The sequence below is a fragment of the Corticium candelabrum genome, chromosome 20, assembly GCF_963422355.1.
Source record: "Corticium candelabrum chromosome 20, ooCorCand1.1, whole genome shotgun sequence".
Taxonomy (NCBI): domain Eukaryota; kingdom Metazoa; phylum Porifera; class Homoscleromorpha; order Homosclerophorida; family Plakinidae; genus Corticium; species Corticium candelabrum.
Window position 1 is genome coordinate 5,378,209 of NC_085104.1, and position 11,727 is coordinate 5,389,935.

The 11,727-nt window shown below is 39.2% G+C and overlaps 2 protein-coding genes across 2 annotated transcripts; one reads left to right on the forward strand and one right to left on the reverse strand.

Moving 5' to 3' along the window:
- Nucleotides 1-635: 635 nt before the first annotated feature.
- LOC134195619 (haloacid dehalogenase-like hydrolase domain-containing protein 2) lies at nucleotides 636-9,790 on the reverse strand. The gene is made up of 5 exons (XM_062664673.1): nucleotides 9,685-9,790; nucleotides 2,848-3,141; nucleotides 1,118-1,334; nucleotides 989-1,052; nucleotides 636-903 (listed from the first exon to the last, which is right to left on the reverse strand). Exons 1-5 carry the CDS (start codon nucleotides 9,780-9,782, stop codon nucleotides 785-787), a joined length of 792 nt encoding a protein of 263 aa, XP_062520657.1. The 5' UTR covers nucleotides 9,783-9,790; the 3' UTR covers nucleotides 636-784.
- A 43-nt stretch (nucleotides 9,791-9,833) lies between these two features.
- LOC134195670 (RNA exonuclease 4-like) lies at nucleotides 9,834-10,838 on the forward strand. The gene has a single exon (XM_062664734.1). The coding sequence runs from the start codon at nucleotides 9,887-9,889 to the stop codon at nucleotides 10,697-10,699; it is 813 nt and encodes a 270-aa protein (XP_062520718.1). The 5' UTR covers nucleotides 9,834-9,886; the 3' UTR covers nucleotides 10,700-10,838.
- The last annotated feature ends 889 nt before the right edge of the window (nucleotides 10,839-11,727 follow it).

The window sequence follows — 11,727 nt, forward strand, 5'->3', positions numbered from 1 at the left end:
ATTTTGAAATTGTAATACTATCCATGACCAGCTGAACATGAATTGATTGGTGAAATACAGCAGAATATATGAAAGGCGTCATGCAATGGGCAAGCAGTCTGAATCACTGCCAGGTATGGCTGACTTCTATGTAGTCAGTCTACAACTGGCAGTCTGGCCTCCAACCATGGAAGGCTGGCAACGGCGCTGCTCAGAGGGACCCACCATGCAGTGCTGACAAGAAACGATAGAATTCCTACACAATCCGTGTTCAGAGAGAAGCAAGCGAGCGATGCCAGTGCCGTCCATGTCTACATGATAACAGTTGCAGCAATCAAGAATCACCCCTAGTAGAACAGACCGCCCTAGAATAAGCTCTACTTCGAGTACATGCACGTGTAAAATAAAGCATATATATCAAAATGATGTTTGTATAGTCAGTCTCACATCAACAATTAATTAAATACGGTAAGATGTCATGGATTTCAGTGAACATACCACCATTGACACTCTGGGAGTCATTTACTACGATAACAATTTCAATTTACTTTTTTAGTATCACTTGTGCAAGATCAAGAGGGACAGTAACAGTAGCTGATTTTTGCTGGCTAGTTTCTCTCTTATATCCTACTACGCTTTAACAAGAGGTTCCCGGATTGTCGCAAACAGACTTGCAAACAAATTCTTATTCACGTATTGGACTGCTGTTGAACTGCAACATTTGCCAAAAGCAATTACCTTAGTTACTAAATAATGCATGTATGTAATTTCTAATCAAAATTTCACTAGCTATTGACAACGCATTTCATGTACCTCCTGTATCCATATAACTTTCCAGTATGTCCACAGCAACACTGAATGTCTCTGCAACATGGCAATGAGAATCAGCTGGCAGTAGTTCTTCATCTTCGTCTCTGTACTTCCCTGTATTTAAAAGAAAATTAATTAATTAAGTGCTGATATTCATGTATGTGTATAAAACACGGAGTTGTCAACGTCATCAGGATACCTGTCTTCACCAATATACCCATCACACCCAAGTTCATTGCAGCAAGAACATCGTCTCTCACATCCTAGAGTGCAGTAATATACTATAATCTACATGTCATCATAACATGTGTGACACTGCATGACATACATCCCCAATCATTGCCGTCTCCTCTGCCTTCACCCCTAAGACATTAAGTGCTGCTTTGAAAAATGATTGCTCTGGCTTGCCTATCACATCAGCTTTTACTCCAGAAGCATATTCCAGAGCTTCTATGAATGGTCCAGGACCAAGAGCAAGTCCATCAGATCGCTTATAATAACGAGCTTTGTGCACAGCTACCAGAGGGCAGCCATTCATCAGTAATCTGGTAATCAATCAATCAAACAATAGGGTAATTAATGCACATATGGTAAAGTCATGAACAAAAGTCGCCCTTGAATAGAAGCCACGGCTTTTATCTGGGATACAGTTATTGCCCAAATTGTCGAGTCTTTAGTATTTCGTTAGAGTCGTTAGAGTTACTAACCCTAGGTAATCAGGATCTCTAACTTCTTTAGTTGAAATTGCTGCTGTGCTACTTTGGTGAGCATCCTTCACAGAAGCCGCCTCAAATACAAGCTGCCCTCAAATAGTAGCTGCACTTAGGCTGCAGCTTATATAGACTTAAGCTGTGGCTTTTGTTTGCAACTTTACGATACAATAGATTACCAATGGCAACACGAAATTGGTTAAATGTCTACTATAAATGTAACAAAGAAAGAGAGATGGAGACTAGACACAAACACAACAGATATATCTGACAATATATAGAAATGCAAAGCCTTCTGGTAGCATGCCTGTAGAACAATCTGTTTTAACTTTCCATATGTTGACTACAATTACTAATCTATTCAAACTTCCTAGTTATGCCCACATGTTAGCAATTAAAGATTAAGCCTATACTATAATATAGTGTAGCATTATTGAATGTCAATTATCCTAAATATTGCAGCAACATTGAACAGTAATTTAGTAATTAATCAATCACTTCTGCCCATTATAACTTCAAGATTTCAACCTCTCCAGTAAGAAGAAACGGGCCTATTTATTATATCCTTTACCATAGATGCTGTCCATCTAAGAAAACGCAAGAGAATACTCAAAAATTAAGTATAGGTATAGTGTATATCAAGAAATGCTTCAAAATGATTAGAAATTTACTAGCTAATTTTCTAGCACCTCACACTTGTATCATATGTTATCTAAAATCACTATAATATTACCAACAGAGCAATTGTCTAGAAAAAATAATTCATTAAAATCTGATAAAGCCATTGACAAATCTATAAAAACAATTACATTACATAAATAAGAAAACTGGTCTATGTCGATAATAAGTGACACAAATTTAGGAAACTTTCTGACACCACAAAGAAGAATAGTTTGTAGCTGCATGAAGTAGCAGCATATTAATTGACATATAACTAAAATAAAAATTTTTACACACAGGTTTGAATGGTTAATTAAGTATTTGCTAAATCTATCTGCTGCAATGTTCTACACAATGCCAATTCGTCTGATAAAAGCTGAAACATTTGTGTTAACAAGATAATCATTGTTTCTTACATGTTGCAAAAAATCACCAGTGCGCTGTTATATTTTTATAAAAGCAGAAATGCTTACACTCCTACTAGACCTAATAACAAAGCTTCTTGGTAAACTAATAGTTACCAGCATTTACAGGTGTGTTGATTATATATTTGTCACTATATACAAAAAAATGTATTCAGCTTGCATTTAATTATTGAACAATCTCCTCATTAGGCAAAGCCGAGCAGAATGATAACCCGCAGACATACACTGACAGATACACATCACAAGCAAAAGCCAATTAATACCTGAAAGCTTCATTCAATCGATCATAGGAAAATGACTGTGGTGCCAAACCAACAAGAACAGCATTAGGATTGTCCACACAAATGCCTTCAAAATCCTCCAGTGCTTCCTTCTGTAGCAGTGATAGAGGTCTTAGTTTCCTACTCTCAACAACTTGCCTTGCAGCTGACAATGATGAAAACACTTCATCTGCCGTGACTTGAAATCCAATCTTATTCAGACGCAATAACAGTGACCGTTTTGATTCTTTACTAGTATTGGTTACATACAACAATTTGACTGCATGTTGTTTGAGCCTGCAACAGTAAAACTAGCTGTATATGTAATAATATGATTGTTTCCTCCTAATCACAACAGCTAATTGTTGTTGAAGTTTGTGATAACCACTCCTTTAAAAAAGCAACAGACTAAATAAACAATAAAACAGTTAGTTTAATATGCAGTACATGCTGCAGTTGCCAGTTTGGGAGGAACTCGTTTAGCTGGCACAACATGAACCACTATTCTAGATATTCAATTGGCTTCTGTTTTACTTTATGGAAGTCACCCGTGGAAGTTGAACAAAGTGACACAGTAAAATGGTAGATCAGGCATTCAGTAAAAGCATTAGACGGGGTCTATGTACGAGGAAAAGAGACTCGATCAAAGACACCCTTGGTACTTGGTTTATTGAAGCATCTGAAAGAGTGAAGAGAGAGCATACTCTGTAATTGAGAAGGGCAATACAATCAAGGAATCATCTCGTGAAACATCTGGCATAGCTGATGTATAGACAACAATCAGATAGTAGCAAAAACACGTTTGCAGTTATGACTTAAAATATTTACTTTTTGCTTCTTATGTTATCACTATTTTCTTCTTTTCTTTCTGCTAATTTAGTTTGTGTTGTCTATGTGCAACAACAGGAAACTGCACCAGTAGTGCAAAAGAAAATTTATTATTATTACTATGTGTTGTTATGGCCCTCCATGATGGGCAAGTGAGGTTTTACCTCCCTCTGGGTGCCCACCAACCCGGCAGGTGAGCCCAGCAGGGTACATGTTTCTGTGTAGTACACACGGCGATCAATGACTAGGCAATTCGATATAGATTGCAGACATTACGGTGACTGCAAACTCTGACAGCACGCCTAGTGGATAATGACCACTAGGAAAGAGCTGAACGTCATCGTCAATGGACCGTTCGTCAGACCACATAAACTCCCCAGCAACTGAAACAAGTCATAGCCTCATGGACAAAGCTAGAGAAACATGAGAAAGAAAGACAGACAAGTTTCATAATTTACTGTCGTCACTGGGGTTTGAACCCCAAACCATGGAGTGGTAGCCATTGTCGCTAACCACTACTCCTATTATTATTATTTCTATTTTTTAAACCTCGGTTTAGCAAAGGACATAATTTCAGTCTATAGAGCCATTTCTTCAAATCCACATAAATTGAAAGCCATCAATTTAGAGTGTCTATCAGTGCGGCTGTAAGACTATATACATAGATGCATCACTCCAATATACATGTACATGCAATAAACTACAGCCACATTTATAGCTTGTCTACACAGTGATTGTTCATCTTCAGTTTTGATACGTCTCCAAACATTTCTGAACAATTAGACAGTCTTAATTAGCACTAGCTAATGCTCATAGCATTTTGAAAAACTTATAGTACAATATGGCATAATAATAAGTTGTTGTGAACATTGAAAACTCAAGCAATCTCTTCACGTGAAAGAACTTTGCTGCAAGCATTTGCTCAGTAACTGCAATTCGATTCAACAACTCAGTAATTTGCTCAATAATGTCAACTCCTGAATATACCTGTGAATGTATCTACACTTGAAAAAATAAATGAAAGATTTCCTATCCACATTTTCGATAAAAAAGGCGTGTGTGTGTGAATGCATGCACCCAAGTATATATGTAAATGATCAGTCATCACGGTGCACAGTAGATACTATTGTCATATGTAAGTTATCATAACCGCAGCTGTTGAGATCACATTGTTTATCCAAACTCTTTTGAAAGCAAGTTGGTCATATTTACAACATTGTTAGCAACTGCTTACAACCCTGTACATACGATGTATGCAAGTAGCTAGAATTTAGCTACTCGTGATGCTTGAGAAGATGATGAAGTCTAAAAGTATAGGTAGAGTGTACAAACAAATTCTTAATTAATAATTTAAGTTGAATTTATTGTGAAGTACATGTGCGTGTGCACGTGCGCGTGCATGTGTGTGTCGCGGGCGTGTGTGTAAGATTGGGTTGTCCATCCAAGTTTGTCAATTTGATTAAACAATTACATGAAGAAATGTCAGCAAGAGGCATCTATGGCGGAGAAAAAGAGAAATTTTATGTGCAAACTGGAGTGAAACAGGGTTGTGTTCTGGCACCAACTTTGTTTGCTCTCTCCCTTGCAGCAATGTTAACAGAAATGAATCATTTTGTAGAAGATCAAGGTGCGTCTGTACAGCATCGGAAAGATGGCAAATTCTACAACATTCGGAGAATTATGGCAAAAACCAAGACATCAATTACAAAGTTTTGTGAGTTACTATATGCAGATGACTGTGCTCTTGTAGCACACTCTGCTGAAGAAATGAAACACATAGTTTCCTGCTTCAACAATGCTGCTGTCAGCTTTGGCTTACAATTAATATAAAAAAGACAAAATGTTTGTTTCAACCTGCTCCAGGAGCAGAAACAACAGCTGATGATATTTTTGTTTCTAAAACCAAAGCTCGTTTGCATGAGACAATGTGATGGCCAGGCATGCCAATGAGATAGAGCAAATGATGGCAGGCTGTGACGTCTCTGCTTGTTACCATCACTAGCAACATAAAGAGCCTCTGAGTTCTACACCTTACCACAGTTGCCGTGGGAATGGATGGCAGCGGATCTCTTTGAACTGCAAAGCGACCATTATTTGTTAGTAGTTGACTACTACTCATGTTTCCAGAAGTCAGAAAACTGTCAAGGATGTCAAGTAAATGTCATCCAGGCCTTCAAAGAAATTTTTTCTTGTCATGAAATTCCGGTAGAAGTATTCAGCTATAGTCGCCCTAAGTTTGTCCGTACGGAGTTTCAGAAATTTGCTGCCACGCATGGATTTCATCACAGAGCGTCATCGCCTTTACACCCCAACGTAATGGATTAGTTGAGTGTAGTGTTCAAACAATCAAGAGTTTGATGACAAAGGCCAAGTCTTCGGGAGGAGACTTCTATCTTGCTCTGTTGGCATATCGAACAGCTCCACATGAAACAACTCTCGTCTGTCAGCCATCGATTTGCGTAAGTTTGTCCGCAGAGGTTGTGATCGCCTGTGTCTGTGTGACTCTCATGTTCGGATCTGGCTCTGTCTCAACCTTCTGAGCTATGCGATGTTCAGTGATGTCAAGGTCGGCGGCCAGTTCGGTCTTGACTCACTTATCTACATTTTCTTATCTTGGTAGTGTCATCTCTGATGATTGCACCGTAAATAATGACATTGCTACACGCTTGCAAAAAGCAAACAGATCATATGGTGCACTTCAAAAGGGGCTGTGGAGTTAAAGAGGTATCAAAGTAAAACTAAAATCAAAGTATACAAGGCAGTCATTCTTACAACTCTTTTATATGGGTCACAATCATGGACGCTTTACAGGAGAAACATTAAAGAACTTGAAAAAATTCCATCTTCGTAGTCTGCGTCGTATCTTGAAAATTCATTGGAGTGAAAGAGTGTCAAAAGTGAGGTTCTGAAATGATCTGGTATGACAGGAATTGAATGTATGATAACAAAACAACAACTACAATGGGTCGATCATGTCACAAGAATGAATGACAGAAGGCTACCAAAGCAAGTGTTCTATGGACAGTTGTTAAATACCAAGAGAAGAACTGGTGGCCAAAAACTTAGATATAAAGACATGTTGCGTCATCATCTGCAGAATGTGGGCATCAACCAGGACAATTGGGAGTCACTGGCGTCTGATCGTTTGGTTTGGAGGAAAAAGTGTCATCTGGTCTAAAGAAGTTTGAGGATGAGAAAATAAAATAATTAGAAGAACGACTACACATACATCAGCAAATGGCACAAGTAGTAACTACAAGTCAATATGTATGCGCTATATATCATCGTGATTGTCATTCTCATATTGGTCTCTATGCACATGAACAAGCACACAAGCAATGGTCAAATTCTAATCAGTAGAGAAGTCGTGAACTCGTACACGAGTAGCGAACAATAAATGTGTGTGTGTGTGTGTGTGTGTGTGTGTGTGTGTGTGTGTGTGTGTGTGTGTGTGTGTGTGTATGTGTGTGTGTGTGTGTGTGTGTGTGTGTGTGTGTGTGTGTGTGTGTGTGTGTGTGTGTGTGTGTGTGTGTGTGTGGTGTGATAGCTCAATTGGTTAGAGAGTCACCTTATGGAGTGTTTACATCCAGGACCTTGAAAGGTCACAAGTTCAAGTCACAATTATGAAGAAACTAACACGAATTTGCTTCTCTCGACTCAGAAGTATAAATGAGTACCTGGTCATTGACTGGGGACCTAAGCGGCCATCAGCTGTGACATGACATCAGCCACTGGGGTCCTGGTGAGACTTCGGGTGCTCACACCACAGTTGGCTTCACAAGTCGGTGCTCCTGCGAGTGCCTGACCCGGCTCCAAAGTTCCCGGAGAAGCGCACAGGGGCAGCTTAACAGCTGGGGTGTGTGACCTCTGAGAGGCAGCTGCTGATGTTTAGGTTAGGTTTGTGTGTGTGTGTGTGTGTGTGTGTGTGTGTGTGTGTGTGTGTGTTTGTGTGTGTGTGTGTGTGTGTGTGTGTGTGTGTGCGCGTGTGTGTGTGTGTGTGTGTGTGTGTGTGTGTGTGTGTGTGTGTGTGTGTGTGTGTGTGTGTGTGTGTGTGTGTAAAGAAAGCCTCTGTAAATAGAAGCTATGCAGCTACTGTAGTTTAAAATTTCAAACTGATGAACCAAATCAACTTCTTTCATCCACATAGTAACTCACCGAGAGAGTTCAGTACACAAGAGTATGCAGTTCAACTACATTGATAAAACCATAAATGATAGAATGCCATTGGTTGCTCGTCAAAAGATAGAATCATCCTTGAATAACATAAAACTACTGTATTGTTCATTTGTTTGCATGTGATTCCTAAAAGTTCTCTTGTTTTGTTTTCATGTTGCCCATAGAGAACTGTACATGTTGTCAGTGCAAGGAAAAGTACTACTGTATTGCCAAATATAGGCAACCCAAACCATATTTCTTCACATTAACTGGCTTGTTATTGTATTACTTTGACAATGTTCTAAACTGTTTGTATATATAAGCAACTGGTATTTGGCTACACACCTGCTACGCATTGCTACGAGACCATTGAAACCATGCAACACCATGATAATGTAAGACAAGTACAACAAATGATGCCTATCATTTGTAATTGTAGACAGTGCAACAACAGCAATTCTTACAGTGAAATTAGTTTGCATGCAGCAAATGTTGTTGTTGTTTAATTCAAGCGTGTCTTTGTGTGGTTTCAATAAAATTGTAATCATTATGTCAAAACATGTCATATAAGTATGTTGCTACAAATATGTCATGTATTACAACAAAACATCAAAATCCCAAATCCTAACAACAGCACACCATAAGATGTCCCATAATTCAGTTATCTATCCTATGAACAAGGAGCAAGGTCCGCATTACATATGTTGATTGTCTCTAAATCCATTCTGGCACAAACGTCTTCCAAGATTTACTAGTATTTGCTGCATTCGGTCCTTTTTTAGACAAATGCCATACCATGCTGAAGCCTTAAAAAACTTATCAAAACTTCACTGCTAAACAGAGTCCACAGATCTATTTCAGAAGCAAGGAGACCCAACTGTTGCAGCTATTGCTTAGTGGAATATGTTCGACTTATTATGCAGCTTCTGCTTTAAATGTGTACTGATTCCAACTTTGATGACAACAGACATTATATCAAGTAGCCAGCTTGCATGACCTTCAAGGAAGGGTATACCACCTGTATGTCAACTGTCTATTTGCAAAAGTGGGCTTAAGAATGGGCATGACATGTGCTCCAGTTCAGACATGTCTTACTATATTACTGAGCCGTACAGTACTGTGGTGGAGTGAGTGGTCGACGTGACCAAGCTCATCTATATGGCTCTGCTTGTGTTTCCAAAGACCAATGCGTGCTGTGCAGGAGCGACCACAAGCATCGCACAAGTGAAGTTGCCACTCTTAGAGAATGCAAGTCTTCCGTTCCTGCCTTCTTTGTTGGAGCACTTTCAGATGTTGGTCTTCAAAATGTTCTAAGGACTTTTGCAATAAGATGCAGAGATCTGTCTGATGCATATAGCATTCCCAGTTGGATACATCAATATTACAAGAGTTCAAACCGCAATTTCTGACCTCCTGCACTGTTCTAGAACCTTCCTTCAGCTGACCATAAAACACTGCCTTTAGGATTCTATCATCCTTCATTCGAAAGGAGACATACACAGTCATGAACGCATTTATAGAAATTCTAAGTTAAGATTTTGTTGTGTGACTGTTTTAATTAAACTAAGTCCACAAGTGGTGTGAGTCCATTGGCACCCCTCCATCAGTGAAATCGTATACTCGTCCCTGCTATAATTAGGATGCATGCATACTACACAACTTTGTATTGTATTGTAGTCAGTTTGAATCCAGCAAAACAAACAGTGAATACAACCAGTATAATTTGCAAATTCCCTTAATAAGTTAAGTTAACTAACATGTACTCTAAACTGCAAAGTCTAGCTATAGTCTAATAGCTAAAAAGCGTAATTAATTACCACTAGGCTAGGGTTTAGTACATCAATAATAGCGACACACCTTCTTATTCCTTCTACAGCTCCTGGTAGAAGAAGGTCTTCAACGTGCAACGTGCCACTCAAATCAACTAATACTGCTTTTACTGTTCTACGGATCATGCCGACACTATAACGCACGCTACATTGGACAACACTCTGCACCTCCGAGGTCAAGCCGCGCGTCGTTAACCACGTGCACGTCTACACGTGTGTGAAATGTCACCATGAAGTCTTCAAGGAGGAAAGCGAAACGAACGCACGGCGAACGAAGTAATTGTCAAAAATTTATTTTAAGCAGGTGGCGTAGAGAGCAAGAGCCAAACTACGAGCCGTTGACGACTGAGGCCTCAACAAAGCAACACGTGGCTGATCATGCACCAAGTTGGACAGAGCTGGACTCAGACGGGTTACGGACACCGACTGATTCGGATGCCAGTGAAGACCTGACACTGAGAGGCGGAGAACTTGAAAAAGTTTTGGCAATGGATTGCGAAATGGTGAGCGTAGGAGCTAGGAAGAGTGCCGTAGCTCGTTGTAGTGTAGTTGATTACTATGGCCGTGTGGTCTTCGACGAGTACATCAAACCTGATGACGTCATAACCGACTACAGAACGTTTGTTAGTGGAATTAGACCTAGGCATATGAGGTGTTCTATAACATATCAGGCTGCAAGGAAGAGGTTAGAAAGACTACTGAAAGGAGCTATTCTTGTCGGTCATTCTTTACACAATGACTTGAACTGTTTGAATCTTCGTCATCCAGTGGAGAGAGTGCGAGACATTGCCAAGTTTCCGGCTTTACATTTACATGCTGGATTTTTTCGGTTACCCTCACTGAAGAACCTCACCCAGTTGTATTTGCAAAGGCACATTCAAGAAGGAGAGCACTGTTCTATCGAGGATGCCACAGCAGCCATGGACTTGTATCGGCTTGTCAGAAACGAATGGGAATGTGGTATTAGCATAACGAACAGTAGTGCATTGCTAGAAGATGAGTATTGGCCTGATGACATGAATCAGTTCAATGAAATCAATTGAAACTTTTATCTTTGCACAATGCTGTGTTTGTGACCTTCTTGTCAAGGGGTGGTTTCAGGAGGTAAAATAGTGCAATTACCTACTCTTTTAATTAGAAATGAGATGTTTGTGCAGGTAATTGTAGCAAGGTTATGATGGGAACTCCTGGTTCCATTTAGGCAACCGTATGGTTGATAAATAATGACTGTTTTTGACCTGGGGCAATTTAAGCATTTTGTGTGATAACTTATTTCTGTACTTAGCTAGGACTGACGCACATTGAGGTTGTGAAAATCTAATTAATATTATACCACTGGTTATTCAAACAGTATCACTTGCAGCACTAAGACGAGTGCTCATATACTTACATTATATTATTTTTAATGCACCCAAACTAAGCTACTTATACAACTTAATAACTGCAACAGGGTTACTGATTATCTTACATGCAATTAGAAAATGTTGACATAAAGTACAGCTGGGGTATATACATCAGACAGACGTCACCACTTAGATTTGGTATCAGTTTGTTTTTTTGCTATGAATGCTATTGCACAGGAAATTCTGTAAGCAGGAACTGCCAAAGTGTTTGTGTCTCAACAACTGGTAGTGCAGATGACAACCTGGGTGTACACTTGTTGTATACCAGGTACTAGGTTAACCGTACATCAACAATGGCTACACACCTGTGAAAAGAGGCAATAAAACTCCATCAGGAACCTGGTTTGTGAGGTGATTAGAATTATGTGGCAAATTATATTAACATATTGACAAGTGAAATCTTTGGACCATCTACGTAGTTACTACAAGTTTATGACTATAAAGGCTTTAGTGTTGTATACAGCAAAAGTTATCCAAATCTGGATCAAATAACCGTGCAAGCTTGTTTCGGCAAATTTCAATTTGATGAAAGAGAAAGGCTGTACACTACTAAGTCAGAAAATGCATAAAACGTAGAAGCATTAAAATTGTTGCGTCTCTGTATATCACACCAGCTTTAGAAAAATTTTGCAGGAAAGTTTTCATTGGTTAACATTTAGAATGTTTAG